The sequence below is a fragment of the Salmo salar genome, chromosome ssa26, assembly GCF_905237065.1.
Source record: "Salmo salar chromosome ssa26, Ssal_v3.1, whole genome shotgun sequence".
Classification (NCBI taxonomy): domain Eukaryota; kingdom Metazoa; phylum Chordata; class Actinopteri; order Salmoniformes; family Salmonidae; genus Salmo; species Salmo salar.
In genome coordinates, this window is record NC_059467.1 from 40697851 (window position 1) to 40718596 (window position 20746).

Genomic DNA, 20746 nt, shown 5'->3' on the forward strand with positions numbered 1-20746 from the left:
AATGTAAGTCCCATAAGGCTTAGTAGAGACCTGTGAGGAAGAGAAATGTGTATGTGTGTGCCTAAGAGAATACTGAGAACAATTAAGACTGTGTTTGGCTCGACCTGGCTAGAACTCTGAGAAACCTATGATAGGACAGGGAGTACTTCTCAAGGTTCCTCTAATCTCGGGGGAATGGAACGGACAGCACTGGGTAGTGATAAACAGTGGGGAGAACTCTGGGGAGGGATACAACTCACCTACTGTTTGTGTGTATGTATGTGCGTAGGATACCTACTGTTCGTGTGTATGTATGTGCGTAGGATACCTACTGTTCGTGTGTATGTATGTGCGTAGGATACCTACTGTTCATGTGTATGTATGTGCGTAAGGAAGAAGCAAGTTATAAAATGAATGTCTCTGTATTATGGACTTCAGAACGTTCTCTGAATAAACTGTACGGACCTTTTGCATAAGCTGAGTCTTTGCCTAATTATTATTAACCCAGTGTTTTACAAACCTTGGGGATTAGTCAAAGCTTATTGATTGTTAGTTATTATCATTGGGATTGAACATTCTCATGACACCGGTAACCCCTGTATAGAGCCTCGTTATTGTTATGTACATTTCTTGTGTTACTTTTTGATTCGATTTTTTAAAAACTAGTTTATTTAGTAAATATTTTATTAACTATTTATTGAACTGCATTGTTGGTAGGGCTTGTTCACGGTAAGGTTTACACCTGTTGTATTCGGCGCATGTGACAAATAACATTTGATTTGATGTATTGTTTATTTTGTCAGTTACCTGTATATCACATGCATGTTCACACACACTTACACAAATGAGTCTTCTGCGTGCCACAACTGTTAGCCGCTGAGCTAAAGTCTAGGCCTTAGCTTGGGGAGCTAAGTCAAGTCTTTAGTCTCAGACAAGGCTACGCATCACGCTAGCATGGTTTACCCAACCAACCGTGTCGCATTTAGCCTAACACTACTGTGACTAAAATAAAGAGCAGAACACTATCAATCACCTCCATGACACTTTGGATTTTGCAACAATAAATACACATCTATTCTGTCAAGACAAACATCACAATTTCTAGAACATCTTAAAATTCAACAATAGTTTAAAAAAAGGCCCTTGATAAATCCATATCATATTAGGTATAAAACACTAAAATCTTTATTTCTCTCATCTCATTCATGATTGTCATATCTTAGAGGTTACTTCAAATGTAGGAATGTATATTTAGTGTCATTATAAACAACAATCCAGACCTGCCACTGACCAAGAATAAGTAAAAAATCATATGCCCGATAGAGAAAGTTGAACTGAGGAAGTATCTGAAACGTACTGAAAAGAGATCATGTCAAAGGCCTTTGATGATCAGGAAGTCAACTCATTATGACACCTCTGTCACTCGGCTGGCTCACCTTGGTTGGTAAGACCATTAAAAAAGAGCAACATAAAGCACTTTGTAACAAGCAAAATCAAAAAGCTAGTGAACGCCTCGTGGCCTTCGACTAACTATTCTTGATGAAAACCAAAACGGATAGAGACCGAGTGACATTCTGGGAGTGATGATACACTACCAGCCTGTGGACTAGATAGGCTGAGTGACATTCTTGGAGTGATGATACACTACCAGCCTGTGGACTAGATAGGGGACTCCAGTCTAGTTCAGCTCTTGCTTCAACTTGCTCTTCTTGACTTTGGGTTTGGCTGCCAGAGGGGGCAGGGTGGTGGAGGGGTCTGACTCCTCTGGCTGAGGGGCTCGGGTGGGGGTGGTCTCCACATCAGGCTCCTCCTCCAAGGCCAGGGAGGGGGGCGTGGGCTGGCTGTGGGGGGACACTCCTGAGAGACAGGTATTAGAAATTGAAAATGTAACGAAGTATACGCAGTGTTCTGTAAAGAGTTAATTTTGTATTGGTGTTCCACTTCAAGGAGCTCTCAGAGTGAGATGTGAGTCAAGGTAACAGTCTACTGACAAGATCATATTATTATGTTAACTTGACACGTCTCTATCTCATCCATATACCCTAGTTAATTACCAGTAGTGTAGTGGAGGGTAAACACTTTATGTTAAGCGAGCGTTTACCCAACTATCACGGAAAATGCATAAAAAAATATAAGGATGGTGTGATGTGTTACCTGTAGGGAGTGTGATGCTCTTGTTGTAGCCTGCGGCGGAGGACATGGCCTGCTCCAGGGCCTGGTTGGTGCCTAGGGGCTGCTGGGAGCTGCCAGGGGTTTTACTGGGGGCCCCAGCCGAGCGCTGCTTAGACTTGGGGTCTTTGACCGGCTTGGTCCACTCCAGGCTCTCTCCCACCTGCAAGGCAGCGGCCATCTTCTGAGCCATGTCCATTAGCTAAGGAAACAAAATTAATGGCCGGAAACATATTAATGGCCGGAAACAGAGAAAATGGAATGGCATCAAACCATGTATTTCATACCATTCCACTTATTCCACTCCAGTCATTACCACAAGCCCGTTCTCCCCGATTAAGGTGCCACCAACCTCCTGTGTTTGACCAACACTGTGTGCCATGTCAGACAGAGTATAGAGAGGAAGCTACTGTATTGTACCTCAGGGTCAAACTCAGTGTTGCTGTCCTTCAGTATGTTGACTTTCCTTTCCATCTCCTGGTACTGTTGCAGGGCTCCCTTCTTGTCCCCGTGGTTGTACAGCAGAATGGCAAAGTTCAGGTTGACCAGAGGGTTGGACCTGGGAGGAACAAGGAGCCAGTCAAAACAGATGGACTTGATAAGTCATAGATAGGTAGATCAGTAATCAAAGGTAGAGTCAGCGATGTACGAAGTAAACAGGAATATTGGGTTGATGTCTGCAACAACTAAGAGCATTAAAGCGTGAGGTACTCTGATCACAGGAGGCTGCTGAGGGGAGGATGGCACATAATAATGTCCAGAACGGCGCAAATGGAATGGCATTAAACACCTGGAAACCATGTGTTTGATACCATTCCACAGATTCCGCTCCTCCCCCTCGGCCTGCGGTGCTGCTCGTGGAAATGTTGTATCTCTGAGTCTCATTTTAAATGAATTACATTCAACACAACTTGAACTTCGTGGATTGACTCAGGACGGAAGTTCAAACTGTATGGAAGTTCAATTGGGAGGAACTTACTGGTCTAAAGCCACAGCTTGTTCATAGGATCTCCTGGCATTGTCCACATCCTCCAGATTGGTCAGTGCAACTGAAAGAGGAGAGTAGTCAGTTCAGTGGTAACTACAACAACTAAACCTATAAAACTATAGAAACCTGTAAACATCCATAAACACATTATAAAACAGATCCCATTACATGAACACTATTCCAGGGTAAATATAAGGGAATGCAATGTGGAACCTTGAACAAAGTATTTAAGGTTGCACGTTACATAGTACTCATAATGCCCTAGGCACAGATTTAGCCTGGTCTTGGACTTAAAGGACTAGGCTGGATCTGTATCTGGGGAAAGTGGCACATAAAGCCAATCCAGATGGGAGCAGGCCGGGCCAGGCTAGCATTACCTGCTTGTAGCATGTAGAGTTCTCCCAGGCCAGGCTAGTGTTACCTGCTAGTAGCATGTAGAGTTCTCCCAGGCCAGGCTAGTGTTACCTGTTAGTAGCATGTAGACTAGTGTTACCTGCTAGTAGCATGTAGAGTTCTCCCAGGCCAGGCTAGTGTTACCTGTTAGTAGCATGTAGACTAGTGTTACCTGCTAGTAGCATGTAGAGTTCTCCCAGGCCAGGCTAGTGTTACCTGTTAGTAGCATGTAGAGTTCTCCCAGGCCAGGCTAGTGTTACCTGTTAGTAGCATGTAGACTAGTGTTACCTGCTAGTAGCATGTAGAGTTCTCCCAGGCCAGGCTAGTGTTACCTGTTAGTAGCATGTAGACTAGTGTTACCTGCTAGTAGCATGTAGAGTTCTCCCAGGCCAGGCTAGTGTTACCTGTTAGTAGCATGTAGAGTTCTCCCAGGCCAGGCTAGTGTTACCTGCTAGTAGCATGTAGACTAGTGTTACCTGCTAGTAGCATGTAGAGTTCTCCCAGGCCAGGCTAGTGTTACCTGCTAGTAGCATGTAGACCCCGCCCTAGTGTTACCTGCTAGTAGCATGTAGAGTTCTCCCAGGCCAGGCTAGTGTTACCTGCTAGTAGCATGTAGACTAGTGTTACCTGCTAGTAGCATGTAGAGTTCTCCCAGGCCAGGCTAGTGTTACCTGCTAGTAGCATGTAGAGTTCTCCCAGGCCAGGCTAGTGTTACCTGCTAGTAGCATGTAGAGTTCTCCCAGGCCAGGCTAGTGTTACCTGCTAGTAGCATGTAGAGTTCTCCCAGGCCAGGCTAGTGTAACCTGCTAGTAGCATGTAGACTAGTGTTCCTGCTAGTAGCATGTAGAGTTCTCCCAGGCCAGGCTAGTGTTACCTGCTAGTAGCATGTAGCGTTCTCCCAGGCCAGGCTAGTGTTACCTGCTAGTAGCATGTAGCGTTCTCCCAGGCCAGGCTAGTGTTACCTGCTAGTAGCATGTAGACTAGTGTTACCTGCTAGTAGCATGTAGAGTTCTCCCGGGCCAGGCTAGTGTTACCTGCTAGTAGCATGTAGACTAGTGTTACCTGCTAGTAGCATGTAGAGTTCTCCCAGGCCAGGCTAGTGTTACCTGTTATAGCTGTAACTAGTGTTACCCTAGTAGCATGTAGAGTTCTCCCAGGCCAGGCTAGTGTTACCTGTTAGTAGCATGTAGACAGGTTACCTGCTCTTAGAGTTCTCCCAGGCCAGGCTAGTGTTACCTGTTAGTAGCATGTAGACTAGTGTTACCTGCTAGTAGCATGTAGAGTTCTCCCAGGCCAGGCTAGTGTTACCTGTTAGTAGCATGTAGACTAGTGTTACCTGCTAGTAGCATGTAGAGTTCTCCCAGGCGGGGCTGCAGGTTGGTGGCAGCGCTGAGAAAGTGGAAGGCAGAGGCATACTGCTGCATGGTGAGGTGCACAAGGCCCAGGTTGTACAGCACCTTCCAGTCAAACGGAGACAGGTAGTGGGCCCGCTTCAGACAGCTGATGGCCTGGTTCACACAGAAAGGACACAGGAAAGGAGAGGGGTTTAACATGGCTAGACAACAAAACAACAACTGTCCTTAAAATGGCATTTGAGGTACTGTAGTACTGTAGTGTACTGTAGTCTTACTATGCCCCCTTTGATGCCATGGAAAGATATGACATCTGTCATATTTAATCTATCATATGACATACATCTGTCCTTGACACCATTTTATATGTACAGTACATGAAATATGAGAATACTCACTGCTACATATTTCTTCTTGCCAAAGAAGCACATGCCGATGTTGTTCCAGAGTGGGGGGCTCTCGGGGACCATGCACGCTGCCACGCGGTACTTGTTCATGGCCACATCAAAGTCCCCATGGGTCTGCATCATACTGCCTGCTGCCAGAATGGCCTAGTAGGGACACACACACATAACTGACATATTGTACATCAGGGACCACCAACTAGATTCAGCTGCAGGGATCACCAGCTAGATTCAGCTGCAGGGATCACCAACTAGATTCAGCTGCAGGGATCACCAACTAGATTCAGCTGCAGGGATCACCAACTAGATTCAGCTGCAGGGATCACCAACTAGATTCAGCTGCAGGGATCACCAGCTAGATTCAGCTGCAGGGATCACCAACTAGATTCAGCTGCAGGGATCACCAACTAGATTCAGCTGCAGGGATCACCAACTAGATTCAGCTGCAGGGATCACCAACTAGATTCAGCTGCAGGGATCACCAACTAGATTCAGCTGCAGGGATCACCAACTAGATTCAGCTGCAGGGATCACCAACTACGGTACCAGTCAAAAGTTTGGACACACCTACTCATTCAAGGGTTTTTCTTTTTTACATTTCATTTAGTAAAATAAATTTAACACATATGGAATCATTAAAATAAATTTTCGTAGCCACCCTTTCACTCTTGGCATCCAAGCTTCACCTAATTGCTTTTCCAACAGTCTTGAAGGAGTTCCCACATCTCAATTGGGTTGAGGTCGGGTGATTGTGGAGGCCAGGTCATCTGATGCAGCACTCCATCACACTTTTTCTTGGTCAAATAGCCCTTTCACAGCCTGGAGGTGTGTTGGGTCATTGTCCTGTTGAAAAACAAATGATAGTCCCACTAAGGGCAAACCAGATGGGATGGCGTATCGCTCCAGAATGCTATGGTAGCCATGCTGGTTAAGTGTGCCTTTGAATTGTAAATAAATCACTGACAGTGTCACCAGCAAAGCACCCAACACATCACACCTCCTCCTCCATGCTTCTTGTGGGAACCACACATGCAGAGATCATCCGTTCACCTACTCTGTGTCTCACAAAGACACGGCAGTTGGAAGCAAAAATTTACATTTACATTTTAGTCATTTAGCAGACGCTCTTATCCAGAGCGACTTACAGTAGTGAATGCATACATTTCATACAATTTCATACATGTCATACATTTTTTTTTCTGTGCTGGCCCCCCGTGGGAATCGAACCCACAACCCTGGCGTTGCAAACACCATGCTCTACCAACTGAGCCACAGGGAAGGCCAAAAATCTCACATTTGGACTCAGCAGACCAAAAGACAGATTTCCACCGGTCTAATGTCCATTGCTCGTGTTTCTTGGCCCAAGCAAGTCTCTTCTTCTTATTGGTGTCCTTTAGTAGTGGTTTCTTTGCAGCAATCCGACCATGAAGGCCTGATTCACGACCATGAAGGCCTGATTCTGTTAATTGGGGCGGCAGCGTAGCCTAGTGGTTAGAGCGTTGGACTAGTAACCGAAAGGTTGCAAGTTCAAATCCCCGAACTGACAAGGTACAAATCTGTCGTTCTGCCCACTGTTCCTAGGCCGTCATTGAAAATAAGAATTTGTTCTTAACTGACTTGCCTAGTTAAATAAAGGTAAAATAAAAAACTTGAACTCTGAAGCATTTATTTGGGCTGCAATTTCTGAGGCTGGTAACTCTAATGAACTTATCCTCTGCAGCGTGAGGTCCTGTGGCGGACCTCATGGGAGCCAGTTTCATCATTGCGTTTGATGGCTTTTGCGACTTGTAAAAGTTCTTGAAATTTTCCGGATTGACTGACCATTTGAGCTATTCTTGCCATAATATGGACTTGGTCTTTTACCAAATAGGACTATCTTCTGTATACCACCCCTACCTTGTCAACTGATTGGCCCAAACGGAGTAAGAAGGAAAGAAATTCCACAAATTAACTTTTAACAAGGCACACCTTTTAATTGAAATGCATTCCAGGTGGCCACCTCATGAAGCTGGTTGAGAGAATGCCAAAAGTGTGCAAAGCTGTCATCAAGGCAAAAGGTGGCTACTTTGAAGAATCTCAAATATATTCTGATTTAACACTTTTTGGTTACTACCTGATTCCATATGTGTTATTTCATAGTGTTGATGTCTTCACTATTATTCTACAATGTAGAAAATAGTCAAAATAAAGAAAAACCCTGGAATAAGTAGGTGTGTCCAAACTTTTGACAGAAAGTAATATAATGTATAAATTTTTTGGGGAAAAAAATGTTTCACTCCGAAAACTTGGGCGGCGAAATAAAATCGATTTGGGCAGCCAGTTGGGGAACCCTACAGTACATTATACACATACAGTACATCAGATTCAATGTTGCGGTTATACAGTACATTGGTGTCAGGGGTTTATAAAAAACGAAACAAGCTCATAAAATGGTGGCCACTTACCTTATAGTTATTAGGGTCATAAGTAAGTGCATTCCCGAGATGTTCAAATGCTTTTTGGTATTTTCCCAACTGTGAAAGAATATCAACAATCAGTGCGAACAAACATCACCATTCTGGAAAAACTTAATTTACATTTTTTTGGGACACAACATAATATATAGAGTTGATTACAGACCCACCTGCAGATACAGGAGCCCCAGAGTGGTCAGCAACTCTGCATTCTCTGGAGAGAACCTACACGGAGGGAAAGACACCTCTAATATCACCTTCACGCATGTAATTACACGTAATAATGTCTATCTACACTTAGCCTAATGCAAATAGAAGAACGGAGCTTGGAATTTGCTGATTATTTAATGGGTTCATTTCAGCATAATTGCAGAGTATTAATTATGACTGGGGGGAAGAAAAGACTTAAAGAAGGAGCCTTGAGAGGAGGGGTGAGGTTGAATTAAGGCTCACAGTGGTTAGTCTAATTAAAAGCAAACCGAGTAGCTGGGCAACTTGATTAATTAATTTACCCAATAGGCAGTAGTAATAATGAACACGGCAAGGCGACCCCATATATACACTGACTTTTGTCATTACCTTATTTCCTCCGCTGCCCTGGATAGGACGATTATTTAATGGATATTTGGGCTTTGGTCCTATATCCATACTAATATCCATACTGACATAACACTTACTCATACTAAAATACCATTTGCTAGTATGGATGCACATGTAAATGTATTGCTTCGTTCTAAGTAATATGCTAGTGAGGATATTGAAACAGATTTGGACTTGTACAGTACGCTGAACAAGGCCATGGGTGGCCTTCAGTCAGAGATAAGTGAGCCTGATTCAGTTGTTTAGATGATTGAAATTAACAATTTTAGAGCGGAAAATGTTAAACTAGTGTGATTACAACCAGGAACAGATCCCACTGTTCAAAGCACAGCATGTTTTCTTTGTCTTTAGGGATTTTTTACTCCTCTTTAATTCCATCTTAAATGAACATCATTAATAGCTATGTAGGGAAAATTACCCTTCTGCTGCATAATCATTACTGTGAAAAGGTTGTCTAAAACTCATATTATCATTGCTCTATTATTAAAAAACAATTCCCTAATGAAGGCTTTAGTGCTTCCAGTTTTTTGAATAATGTAAGTTCAGTGAAAGTTGTTCCTCTAGTATTAAAAACCTACACGTTTGGGTTTTTAATAACAAAGCAACCTTTCAACAAACCTACATTTTCTTCCATGAGGATGAACTTCTTTTAAACAAAACTTAATTACAGTGAATGTTCTCTGTAAATGTCACCTATTCACAATTCTTTAAAAAAACAAATGTCACTTAGGATATTTTCTAGGGCATATTAGAAGTGGTGCAAAGTTTCCCAACTTTTAGAACAGTTTGTTTTAACAATCTCTACATCCAAACTTACTCCACTGCACTCTTGTACACTTCGATGGCTTTGTTCGTGTCTCCCGCCAACAAGTGGACCTTTCCCAGTGTCATGAATGTCCTGTCGTGTTTTTTCAACTGCAGGGCTGCATTCAACTGCTCTTCAGACTGGAAAACAACAGATACAGTATCTCTACTCTATCATCCACCGTCAAATACTTGTACACTGGCTGAGAGGCCATTTCATATTGAAATTTGAATTAGAAAATAACCCTTTAGTCTAATTACTTCCTTATGAACAGTATGTCAATATCCAGCTCATACTTACATTTTGGAAGTCTTTTATGAAGGAATAGCATACACCCAGATTATGGTTGATCTCCTGGAGTGAGAAAAATATCAGAGTGGCTATATGGAGCTACAACACAAATCCAAACGGCTGACTATGCATATAGTTCATTGTTCCACTCTTAAACCCTATAGCCGAGAAGCAGTGCGTAAATCCAGGAAGAGCAATGCTGATGGATAAATCTTACGGTGCCAATGGTTATGGGTACAGGCCAAAGATAAGCAACTCTACTGAGTAGAGGAAACCACAATCTTTTCTCTTACCCAGTCTTTCTCATTGAGCTTCCCAGCTTCATGATAAACCTCAATGGCTGCCTTGTGTTTCCCCAGCAGAAAACTGAAGGGAAAAAAAGATGCATAAACAACTATAAATGGAAGTACACGCACAGAGTAACCCTAAATTCAACATCTCCTAAATCAGCTAATGCCCGGTGGGTATTCTGCTGCAAAATGGTAGACGTGCATCACCAAGGCGGATGCCGAACAGTTCCCATCCCTCATACCATATAAACTACTTTGATCTTGTAAGGAACCCTGCACTAACACAATCTTATATCATTATTATATTCTGTATGACCTGTTCCTGGCCTGGGCCTGTAGAGTGATCTGATCAACGACAGTGTCTCCCCCAGGCAGGCTCAGGGCTGAGGCAGGGGTACTCTACTCACAGCGATCGGGCCACTTGTTTGAGGTTGTCGGGGCTGGTGGGATTGAGGATGGCACAACTCTGGAACAGCTCCAGGGATGGCTGGATCTGCCCCTCCAGGCGCAAGATTAGCGCTTCATTGCAAGAAGAGAGGCTTTTACGTTAGCATGAAAAGGCGTTAAACCGACACATTCAAATCTAAGGCGCAGTAGGGGGTAGAAGCCTTTTTTGGGGGAGGAAATGTTACATCTAAAGCTCGGTTTTGACTGGAATAGACTAGAGCTCTGTTGTGGTTGGGATAAACAGTTTGAACGTGATGAACACATGAGGGATGTGGAACGTTATATAGTATGGCTTATTACCTTGTACGTATATGGCATATTCACACATTCCCTGGGTCTCCTGTAGCTGCTCTTTGATCATTGCCTTTGGGAAACAACAAACATGATCTCTGCTCCTAGAGCAAACCGATGTTACAAGAATATTGAAAGAACTGAATATGGACAGTATTTCCTAAGTTGGTAGTCTCTTCCCACAGCCGCTATCTCCAACACACTGGGGTGGAGTGCCATGAGTCTGGCAAGGAAGACTAATACATTGGCTACACTCAGTTTTGTGATTGACAGATAAAGCATTCCTATGACAACTAAGACAAACATACAGGTAACTGGCAAAATAATGTAAAAAATACCTTTTAAAAGTGTCTTTGGTCGCTTTGAGTTACCAAAACCTGCTGGCTCTCCTTCACAGCAGCCAACGTGAGTAAAACATTTAAACGTGTTAACCCTCGCAAGGCTGCCGGCCCAGACGGTATCCCTAGCCGCGTCCTCAGAGCATGCGCAGACCAGCTGGCTGGTGTGTTTACGGACATATTCAATCAATCCCTATCCCAGTCTGCTGTTCCCACATGCTTCAAGAGGGCCACCATTGTTCCCGTTCCCAAGAAAGCTAAGGTAACTGAGCTAAACGACTATCGCCCCGTAGCACTCACTTCCGTCATCATGAAGTGCTTTGAGAGACTAGTCAAGGATCATATCACCTCCACCCTACCCGACACCCTAGACCCACTCCAATTTGCTTACCGACCCAATAGGTTCACAGACGACGCAATTGCTATCACACTGCACTAACCCATCTGGACAAGAGGAATACCTATGTAAGAATGCTGTTCATCGATTCCAGCTCATCATTTAACACCATAGTACCCTCCAAACTCGTCATTAAGCTTGAGACCCTGGGTCTCGACCCCGCCCTGTGCAACTGGGTCCTGGACTTTCTGACGGGCCGCCCCCAGTTGATGAGGGTAGGAAACAACATCTCCACCCCGCTGATCCTCAACACTGGGGCCCCACAAGGGTGCGTTCTCAGCCCTCTCCTGTACTCCCTGTTCACCCATGACTGTGTGGCCATGGAATCCTCCAACTCAATCATGAGCAAAACAAAGGAGATGATCGTGGACTTCAGGAAACAGCAGAGGGAGCAGCCCCCTATCTACATCGACGGGACAGTAGTGGAGAAGGTGGAAAGTTTTAAGTTCCTCGGCGTAAACATCACGGACAAACTGAAATGGTCCACCCACACAGACAGCGTGGTGAAGAAATTTGGCTTGTCACCAAAAACACACAAACTTTTACAGATGCACAATCGAGAGCATCCTGTCGGGCTGTATCACCGCCTGGTACGGCAACTGCTCCGCCCACAACCGTAAGGCTCTCCAGAGGGTAGTGAGGTCTGCACAACGCATCACCGGGGGAAAACTACCTGCCCTCCAGGACACCTACACCACCCGATGTCACAGGAAGGCCAAACAGATCATCAAGGAGAACAACCACCCGAGCCACTGCCTGTTCACCCCGCTATCATCCAGAAGGCGAGGTCAGTACAGGTGCATCAAAGCTGGGACCGAGAGACTGAAAAACAGCTTCTATCTCAAGGCCATCAGACCGTTAAACAGCCATCACTAACATTGAGTGGCTGCTGCCAACATATTGACTCAATCTCTAGCCACTTTAATAATTAAACATTGGATTTAATAAATGTATCACTAGTCACTTTAAACTATGCCACTTTAAATAATGTTTACATACCCTACACTACTCATCTCAAATGTATATAGTGTACTCTATACCATCTACTGCATCTTGCCAATGCCGTTCGGCCATCGCTCATCCATATATTTATATGTACATATTCGTATTCATTCCTTTACACTTGTGTATAAGGTAGTTGTTGTGAAATTGTTAGATTACTTGTTAGATATTACTGCACGGTTGGAACTAGAAGCACAAGCATTTCGCTACACTTGCATTAACATCTGCTAACCATGTGTAAGTGACCAATAAAATGTGATTTGATTTAATAGGGCGTTAGGCCGCCACGAGCCAGAACAGCTTCAATGCACCTTGGCATAGATTCTAGAATTGTCTGAAACTCTATTGGAGGGATGCGACACCATTCTTCCACAAGAAATTCCATAATTTGGTGTTTTGTTGATGGTGGTGGAAAACGCTGTCTCTGGCGCCGCTCCAGAATCTCCAATAAGTGTAAGTGTTCAACTAGGTTGAGATCTGGTGACTGAGACGGCCATGGTATATGGTTTCCATAGTTTTCATGCTCATCAAACCATTCAGTGACCACTCGTGCCCTGTGGATGGGGCCATTGCCATCCTATGGGGGCATAGCCATGGTAGCCAAAACATTTTATACATGACCCTAAGCATGATGGGATGTTAATTGCTTAATTAACTCAGGAACCACACCTGTGTGGAATCACCCATTTCAATATACTTTGTATCTCTCATTTACTTAAGTGTTTCCTTTATTTTGGCAGTTACCTGTAGTAAACCAACATTCTTGGTTCATTCCCATTTTCACCCACAACAAGTGTTATAACAGCTGTTGTTACAAAACTGTACTTCTGAGATTGTGTAGTGGGTTCATTCATTCATTATTGTATTTATTTAACTACGCAGGCAGGATAGGAGAAAAATAGCATGCGCTAGTAGCATTTTCACATTTCCAGACGGAACACAGCTTGAAACAGAAGATTACATCACTATCTTCTCAGCAGAAGACACTAAGACAAAGTGAGGGGGAAGGAGCCCTTGATGCCTTCATTCATTATCTGCATGCTGTCTAGGCTGACAGAAAGGTCAGTGTGACACCAATACACATTAAACAAGCGGGAATGAATGACAGTCAGGGACCGGACCACCGGGAGAGACAGCGTGGCGGGGGGAGCATACCTTGCAGGTCTCATAGTCTTTGCGGATGTAGTGCAGGTGGATGAGCCAGTTCCTCCTCTCCAGAATGGGAAGTTCCGGAGCTGAGGAGGAGAGGCAGAGTAGACATTCAGGGGTGATGAGGAGACGGCATATTGGCCCGATACCAAACAAACCCCTCCACACTTTCTAATTTAAGGCCCTTGTTGACCCACACTGCTAAGAATAGATTTAATAGAACAATCCATGACGTGGTCAGAAATCAAGTACAGCAAAAACGGTTTCATTCTGACCTCTCAGAACTACTGAAGCTGACATTACTGTATATGTGTTGAGTCATGCTGCCAGTGAATGGCCATTTCATGTTAAACTATGTCAAATCAAAGTTTATTGGTCGGGTACACAGATGTTATCGCAGGTGCAGGGAAATGCTTGTGTAGTAATACCTAGCAATACAAAACAATACACAATAATCCAAAAAAGTAAAAAGAAAGGAATGTAGAAATATCAATAAGATATGTAATTAAATTAAGAAATATTTATAGCATTTTCAATGATAAATCAGAAGAGACTCTCTCTATAAAAGTTATGGTCATTTTATTACCTGAAACTACGGTGCTCTGCATCAGTCATTAATAAGACAAGGACCGATGCAACATTTTCCAACAAAAGCCCTTCGGGCTACATTCCTCAGGCATAATACCTCAGTAAGTTAGATAATGGTTACAGTACTGCTAATTGTTAGTTACAGACAATGATGTTGTTTTATTACGCCTCTGCCATTAAGATATTATCCTTGTTGCCCAGGCAACCATGTCTTTAACGAGCTCAGTGCTCCTGACAGGAATGAGAAGGAGCACATGCTACAGACAGACAGACAATGGGGAACATGAAATTCAATACAGTCGGATATATTTGGTGAGCTAAGATGGCCATGCCAACCATGCTTCTGTATAACAGTACTGGAAACCTTTCCTCTAGCAGAACACAATTGTATTCAAGATAGCTGCCATTCTAATTCCAAATAGAGTGACTTCTTTGATTTCAGTAATCCTTTTATCTTGTACCTACTTGTGAGGCAACTGGCTATATGAAATGAAGCTGCCTGAGACTACACTACAGGGTATTGGGTGGATGTTGTTAGGTTAGTGCCTGTGGAAAAACTGTGATTTAAACCAAAGCTCCCCTCTGTTTTATCTCGCCAATTGTTAAGTCGGAGCTCCAGTGTCTCACAGCAAGAACCTCAACTGGAACCTCACTCTAACCCCACAGAGAAAGCCTTCCCTGTTCGCTGAGTGGTAGACTGCAGTGCATGGAGACTGCATCCCCCCTCTCATATTTGCCGCATCAGATTTGGAGTGGCCTTATTTGTGGGCTTAATCCGCTTTGGCTCCTGCCGAGACAGCAATAATATTCTTGTCTCTGGGTTTCAGCTGCGGCCCTGTGGCACTTTAAGTCCACTCTTACTAAAGCTGGGCAGATTTTGAGGAGGGGGGGTTCGTCTGTGACATGTCTTCATGGGACAATAAATAGAGAAGCAGCAATAGGAAGAGGAACCCAGCATGGAACCGTCCAAATATAGCCAGCGAAAAGGTTTCATCCCCACCAAAAAAATCCTCTCATTGTATGCATGATCTCGGTAATGTATAGAGAGAGAGGAGACAGATTTGTATTATTCTGTTCACTATTAAAAAAAAAAGTCCAGCTGAGCAAAGAGGATAAGTTGGAGCAGAATGCTTGAAGAAAAGCCTGCCGAGATCAAAAGACCCCTGAAGCGGATCAAGTTCACTATTCAACTTGTCACCTCTTCGGAAATTGAGGTCAAGTGGAAGAACTGTGCGTTAGTGTTTCTCCTGCAATTGCTTTGTATCAATAACATGACTTCTGTAGTGGGCTGCACAACATTAAGAGTTGGCACACAAAATACAGTGGGTGATGTATGAGGGGGCCTAAGGGTGATATCATGGCCTTTTTTTTTTAATTAAAAGGTCAACTTCTGTGGGATGGATGAAAACATCTACAAGCTATTCTATACGAATGCTAGGCCTATATATTTTTACTGTGTTCTGGAATATGGTTGTAAGTTTCTGTCAGGTTAATCATTGGAAAAAGGGTAAGGGCGCCCTCTTCAGTCAAATAAAATATTTGTTTAAAGTCTGTAACACACTGCAGCGAGCATTAATTAAATTCTAACATTTTGACTTAGTCTTGTCCCTATGCAACACTGAGGATCGGGTTTCAACGACGGACTGTTTTGGCAACTACGATAACGGGAAAAAAATTGCTCTGCGGTGGGTCCTCTTCAGACAGATCACGAAGCAGACATGCCAGAATGTCGTGATTCCAAACCAAAGTTTGCATGCAAAACATTTGCAGTGGTTTTAGTTAAAGTAGTTAATACAAACTAGCCACTTGCGAAATGCACTCATGAAAAATAACCTACGTGATCATCTTGCTAGCTACTATTTTGTATTTTATTCAAGCAGAAAGGGTAGCGACTAGGCAGCAGCGGATGCTGCCGAGGGGAGGACGGCTCATAATAATGGCTGGAATGGAGTCAATGGAATGATATCAAAGACATCAAACAAGTGGTTTCCATGTGTTTGATGCCATTCCAATGACTGCATTCCAGCCATTATTATGAGCCATCCTCCCCTCAGCAGTCTCCACTGGTAGGCAGTGACGTAGTTCCTCTATGTCAAACTGACGTTCTATTACGTACAGACGCTGTTATGCCGGAGCATTTTTTAATTGCGGGAGGCAACCTGGATGTCAAGATAATTTGGACTAGGGTGACCTTAGTAAATGCTGTCAGTTAGCCAAACCATTTCCCCTTCATAAATAGGCCTATAGCATCATATGCATGTTTTTTCTGTACAACTAATGCCCTCCACTGTCATGTTAAAACACAGGTGTATGTGACATTTCAATGGAAAACTGTAGAGTTTGTTGAAGAGAAGAAGTCACTGTTGTGTAATTAGACATTTACCTTTTTGGAGCCTGGCGTTTCTTCGTCTCAGAGGCCACTGGGAGCTGAAAAAGAGGGAGATGCGTGAGGCAACAAATTGGGATGTGGAGCAACTCCTGGCCTGCATCCTGCCACCTTCTTCACCATTCCCCTCTGGGATGCATTGTACACTACACCTGGACCATGAGACTCTTTTGGTAACAGACAGCCATTATACACTACACCTGGACCATGAGACTCTTTTGGTAACAGACAGCCATTATACACTACACCTGGACCATGTGACTCTTTTGGTAACAGAGCCATTCTACACCTGGACCATGTGACTCTTTTGGTAACAGACAGCCATTATACACTACACCTGGACCATGAGACTCTTTTGGTAACAGAGGCATTATACACTACACCTGGACCATGTGACTCTTTTGGTAACAGACAGCCATTATACACTACACCTGGACCATGAGACTCTTTTGGTCACAGACAGCCATTATACACTACACCTGGACCATGAGACTCTTTTGGTAACAGAGGCATTATACACTACACCTGGACCATGTGACTCTTTTGGTAACAGACAGCCATTATACACTACACCTGGACCATGAGACTCTTTTGGTAACAGACAGCCATTATACACTACACCTGGACCATGAGACTCTTTTGGTAACAGACAGCCATTATACACTACACCTGGACCATGAGACTCTTTTGGTAACAGAAGCCATTATACACTACACCTGGACCATGAGACTCTTTTGGTAACAGACAGCCATTATACACTACACCTGGACCATGAGACTCTTTTGGTAACAGACAGCCATTATACACTACACCTGGACCATGAGACTCTTTTGGTAACAGACAGCCATTATACACTACACCTGGACCATCAGACTCTTTTGGTAACAGAGCCATTATACACTACACCTGGACCATGAGACTCTTTTGGTAACAGACAGCCATTATACACTACACCTGGACCATGAGACTCTTTTGGTAACAGACAGCCATTATACACTACACCTGGACCATGTGACTCTTTTGGTAACAGAGCCATTATACACTACACCTGGACCATGTGACTCTTTTGGTAACAGAGGCATTATACACTACACCTGGACCATGTGACTCTTTTGGTAACAGACAGCCATTGTACACTACACCTGGACCATCAGACTCTTTTGGTAACAGACAGCCATTATACACTACACCTGGACCATGAGACTCTTTTGGTAACAGACAGCCATTATACACTACACCTGGACCATGTGACTCTTTTGGTAACAGACAGCCATTATACACTACACCTGGACCATGTGACTCTTTTGGTAACAGAGCCATTATACACTACACCTGGACCATGTGACTCTTTTGGTAACAGACAGCCATTATACACTACACCTGGACCATGTGACTCTTTTGGTAACAGACAGCCATTATACACTACACCTGGACCATGTGACTCTTTTGGTAACAGATAGCCATTATACACTACACCTGGACCATCAGACTCTTTTGGTAACAGAGCCATTATACACTACACCTGGACCATCAGACTCTTTTGGTAACAGACAGCCATTATACACTACACCTGGACCATGTGACTCTTTTGGTAACAGACAGCCATTATACACTACACCTGGACCATGTGACTCTTTTGGTAACAGACAGCCATTATACACTACACCTGGACCATGTGACTCTTTTGGTAACAGACAGCCATTATACACTACACCTGGACCATGTGACTCTTTTGGTAACAGACAGCCATTGTACACTACACCTGGACCATCAGACTCTTTTGGTAACAGACAGCCATTATACACTACACCTGGACCATGTGACTCTTTTGGTAACAGACAGCCATTATACACTACACCTGGACCATGTGACTCTTTTGGTAACAGAGGCATTATACACTACACCTGGACCATGTGACTCTTTTGGTAACAGACAGCCATTATACACTACACCTGGACCATGAGACTCTTTTGGTAACAGACAGCCATTATACACTACACCTGGACCATGTGACTCTTTTGGTAACAGACAGCCATTATACACTACACCTGGACCATGAGACTCTTTTGGTAACAGACAGCCATTATACACTACACCTGGACCATGAGACTCTTTTGGTAACAGAGCCATTATACACTACACCTGGACCATGTGACTCTTTTGGTAACAGACAGCCATTATACACTACACCTGGACCATGAGACTCTTTTGGTAACAGACGGCATTATACACTACACCTGGACCATGAGACTCTTTTGGTAACAGACAGCCATTATACACTACACCTGGACCATGAGACTCTTTTGGTAACAGAGGCATTATACACTACACCTGGACCATCAGACTCTTTTGGTAACAGACAGCCATTATACACTACACCTGGACCATGTGACTCTTTTGGTAACAGACAGCCATTATACACTACACCTGGACCATCAGACTCTTTTGGTAACAGACAGCCATTATACACTACACCTGGACCATGTGACTCTTTTGGTAACAGACAGCCATTATACACTACACCTGGACCATGTGACTCTTTTGGTAACAGACAGCCATTATACACTACACCTGGACCATGTGACTCTTTTGGTAACAGACAGCCATTATACACTACACCTGGACCATGTGACTCTTTTGGTAACAGAGGCATTATACACTACACGTGGACCATGTGACTCTTTTGGTAACAGACAGCCATTATACACTACACCTGGACCATGAGACTCTTTTGGTAACAGACAGCCATTATACACTACACCTGGACCATGTGACTCTTTTGGTAACAGACAGCCATTATACACTACACCTGGACCATGTGACTCTTTTGGTAACAGACAGCCATTATACACTACACCTGGACCATGTGACTCTTTTGGTAACAGACAGCCATTATACACTACACCTGGACCATGTGACTCTTTTGGTAACAGAGCCATTATACACTACACCTGGACCATGTGACTCTTTTGGTAACAGACAGCCATTATACACTACACCTGGACCATGAGACTCTTTTGGTAACAGACAGCCATTATACACTACACCTGGACCATGTGACTCTTTTGGTAACAGAGCCATTATACACTACACCTGGACCATCAGACTCTTTTGGTAACAGAGCCATTATACACTACACCTGGACCATGTGACTCTTTTGGTAACAGACAGCCATTATACACTACACCTGGACCATGTGACTCTTTTGGTAACAGACAGCCATTATACACTACACCTGGACCATGTGACTCTTTTGGTAACAGACAGCCATTATACACTACACCTGGACCATGTGACTCTTTTGGTAACAGACAGCCATTATACACTACACCTGGACCATCAGACTCTTTTGGTAACAGACAGCCATTATACACTACACCTGGACCATCAGACTCTTTTGGTAACAGACAGCCATTATACACTACACCTGGACCATGTGACTCTTTTGGTAACAGAGCCATTATACACTACACCTGGACCATGAGACTCTTTTGGTAACAGACAGCCATTATACACTACACCTGGACCATGTGACTCTTTTGGTAACAGAGGCATTATACACTACACCTGGACCATCAGACTCTTTTGGTAACAGACAGCCATTATACACTACACCTGGACCATGTGACTCTTTTGGTAACAGAGCCATTATACACTACACCTGGACCATCAGACTCTTTTGGTAACAGACAGCCATTATACACTACACCTGGACCATGTGACTCTTTTGGTAACAGACAGCCATTATACACTACACCTGGACCATGTGACTCTTTTGGTAACAGACAGCCATTATACACTACACCTGGACCATGTGACTCTTTTGGTAACAGACAGCCATTATACACTACACCTGGACCATGAGACTCTTTTGGTAACAGACAGCCATTATACACTACACCTGGACCATGAGACTCTTTTGGTAACAGACAGCCATTATACACTACACCTGGACCATGAGACTCTTTTGGTAACAGACAGCCATTATACACTACACCTGGACCATGAGACTCTTTTGGTAACAGACAGCCATTATACACTACACCTGGACCATGAGACTCTTTTGGTAACAGACAGCCATTATACACTACACCTGGACCATGTGACTCTTTTGGTAACAGACAGCCATTATACACTACACCTGGACCATCAGACTCTTTTGGTCACAGACAGCCATCTTTGGTAGACTAGAACACTTGAAGTGAGTTTGATGCAGCTAGCAGGGCCTTTACTAGGCATGACATGGATCTAGAGACGGCATGCCTACGTCCTTTTATGTAGGAGCTTTAATACACTCATTACCTCTTTCACCACCTTTTGTTGTGGGGCTTTCGCTTCCCTTATAACTCACTTTACTGTTGATGTATTATTGATTTTGTATTGTCGATATGTTATGTTAGAGTAGTGTGTAACAATGTGTTATT

General features: G+C 43.6%; 1 protein-coding gene across 2 annotated transcripts; it reads right to left on the reverse strand.

The window, feature by feature from the left end:
• Nucleotides 1-752: 752 nt before the first annotated feature.
• LOC123723954 (Bardet-Biedl syndrome 4 protein) lies at nucleotides 753-13420 on the reverse strand. Of its 2 annotated transcripts, XM_045708707.1 has the most exons (14): nucleotides 13355-13383; nucleotides 10472-10566; nucleotides 10132-10243; nucleotides 9728-9800; nucleotides 9444-9497; nucleotides 9156-9283; nucleotides 7909-7963; nucleotides 7730-7798; nucleotides 5280-5432; nucleotides 4866-5037; nucleotides 3128-3197; nucleotides 2569-2707; nucleotides 2134-2350; nucleotides 753-1836 (listed from the first exon to the last, which is right to left on the reverse strand). In XM_045708707.1, exons 1-14 carry the CDS (start codon nucleotides 13366-13368, stop codon nucleotides 1658-1660), a joined length of 1530 nt encoding a protein of 509 aa, XP_045564663.1. In that variant the 5' UTR covers nucleotides 13369-13383; the 3' UTR covers nucleotides 753-1657. The 2 variants fall into 2 exon arrangements, with proteins under 2 accessions (XP_045564663.1, XP_045564664.1); XM_045708708.1 differs by lacking the exons at nucleotides 10132-10243; nucleotides 10472-10566 and having other exon boundaries at nucleotides 13355-13420.
• Nucleotides 13421-20746: the final 7326 nt, after the last annotated feature.

Excerpts from the sequence above, each read along its gene's own strand:
- LOC123723954 (XM_045708707.1), bottom strand. Across the intron at positions 9,498-9,727 it reads AGCTCAATGAGAAAGACTGG|GAGATCAACCATAATCTGGG; the intron begins GTAAGAGAAAAG and ends TTCTCACTCCAG. Across the intron at positions 2,708-3,127 it reads CAAGCTGTGGCTTTAGACCA|GTCCAACCCTCTGGTCAACC; the intron begins GTAAGTTCCTCC and ends TGTTCCTCCCAG.